This window comes from Propithecus coquereli, unplaced genomic scaffold, assembly GCF_000956105.1.
Source record: "Propithecus coquereli isolate 6110/MARCELLA unplaced genomic scaffold, Pcoq_1.0 Scaffold15, whole genome shotgun sequence".
Taxonomy (NCBI): Eukaryota; Metazoa; Chordata; class Mammalia; order Primates; family Indriidae; genus Propithecus; species Propithecus coquereli.
In genome coordinates, this window is record NW_012139413.1 from 991,208 (window position 1) to 992,484 (window position 1,277).

Here is a 1,277-nt window from a genome sequence, read left to right on the forward strand (position 1 = left end):
TTTGAAAGTAGTCTTTAAAATATAAATATGTAGTAAGTAACTAAAGTTATACAAATGAATTTATTAATTCTTTCTACAGGACGCAAAACCTAAAGTGGAATTAGGATATTGGATGCCTGGAGGATGATATTTATAAAGAATAATGGGCGAAAAAGGGAGGCAGTAAGTTTTAGAACCAAACCAAACATTTTCTACTTGACCTTTCACATAGTCCCAGGCCCTTTGATTTTTTTTTCAAGGCTATTACTTCTTTGGTTGTGCTATGCCACTCAATTTTAAAGTATAGTACAACAAAGTATATGAGTGGATTGTAAGCAGTAATTTCCAAGTAAGTGTATGGAAGAATGAATAAAAGTTGATAAGAATTAGTAGGAAAGGCTGCTGTGACAAGGTCTAATTGCCATTATCAGAATCATTTTAGGTAACATTTATTTAATTTAAGAATATTATGGGGGTATGAATATTTTGATTACATAAATTGCTTTTGTATTATTTAAGTCAAAATTATGTGTGCCCATCACCCAGATAGTGTTCATTGTACCTGTTAGGTGTGAATTTACCCATTCCCTACCCATCACCTGCTTGATTTCCAATGAACGTTATTTCCATATGTGCACATTAAGTGTTGATTTATTAGTAGAATCATTTCTTTAAAAAACTAGAAAATATAAAGAAGTGGAAATGGTTTTCTTTTTTTTTTTTTTCCAGTATAAAGGTCATTTTTATTTGGTGCCTGGGAAACAGTTTTCTTATTCAAATTTGTAGCTATTCACTGTGTGAATACTTTTCATATATTTCAATACAGGTTTTATAATGAAAATGGACCAAAAAATGTTTGTCTGTAGAAGCAACCAGAAGGGCAACTGGTTAGAACACTTTGTTCTGGAATCACAAATTTTTTATATAAAAACATTGGAGAAGAGATACCAATTGATATTGCCTCCTCTTTAGTCCAATCTTTCTTTTATTAAGAATACAGAGAAAGTGAAAGATGACAGATAAAAGTAGCACTAAACTATCCTCTGAACATGAAACTTCCTGAAGTTCAAATATAAAGTAAAAAAAAGGCAGAATTCTTTATTCTTTTTCTGCATTTTACATATGTACTTTATGTAACAATGAAATTTTTTTCGATTATGATTTCTTCTTATTTTTTTTTTGTCTTCACTTCATGATTTGTTTCTTGACATAATTGCTTGGATTTTGTTCACGATCCAGAATTTCTTCGGGAAACAGGTTTTTCTCATCAAATACAGCTTTCAAAGCTACAAAATGAT

General features: G+C 30.2%; 1 protein-coding gene across 1 annotated transcript in view; it reads right to left on the minus strand.

Annotated features, from left to right (window-relative positions):
- Positions 1-946: 946 nt before the first annotated feature.
- WDR49 (WD repeat domain 49) overlaps positions 947-1,277 on the minus strand; it is a 138,271-nt gene continuing 137,940 nt past the window's right edge. The window contains exon 19 of the mRNA XM_012640190.1: positions 947-1,265. Within this exon, the coding sequence (XP_012495644.1) occupies positions 1,260-1,265 (6 nt within the window). The 3' untranslated portion in view covers positions 947-1,259. The remainder of the gene's footprint in view (positions 1,266-1,277) is intronic.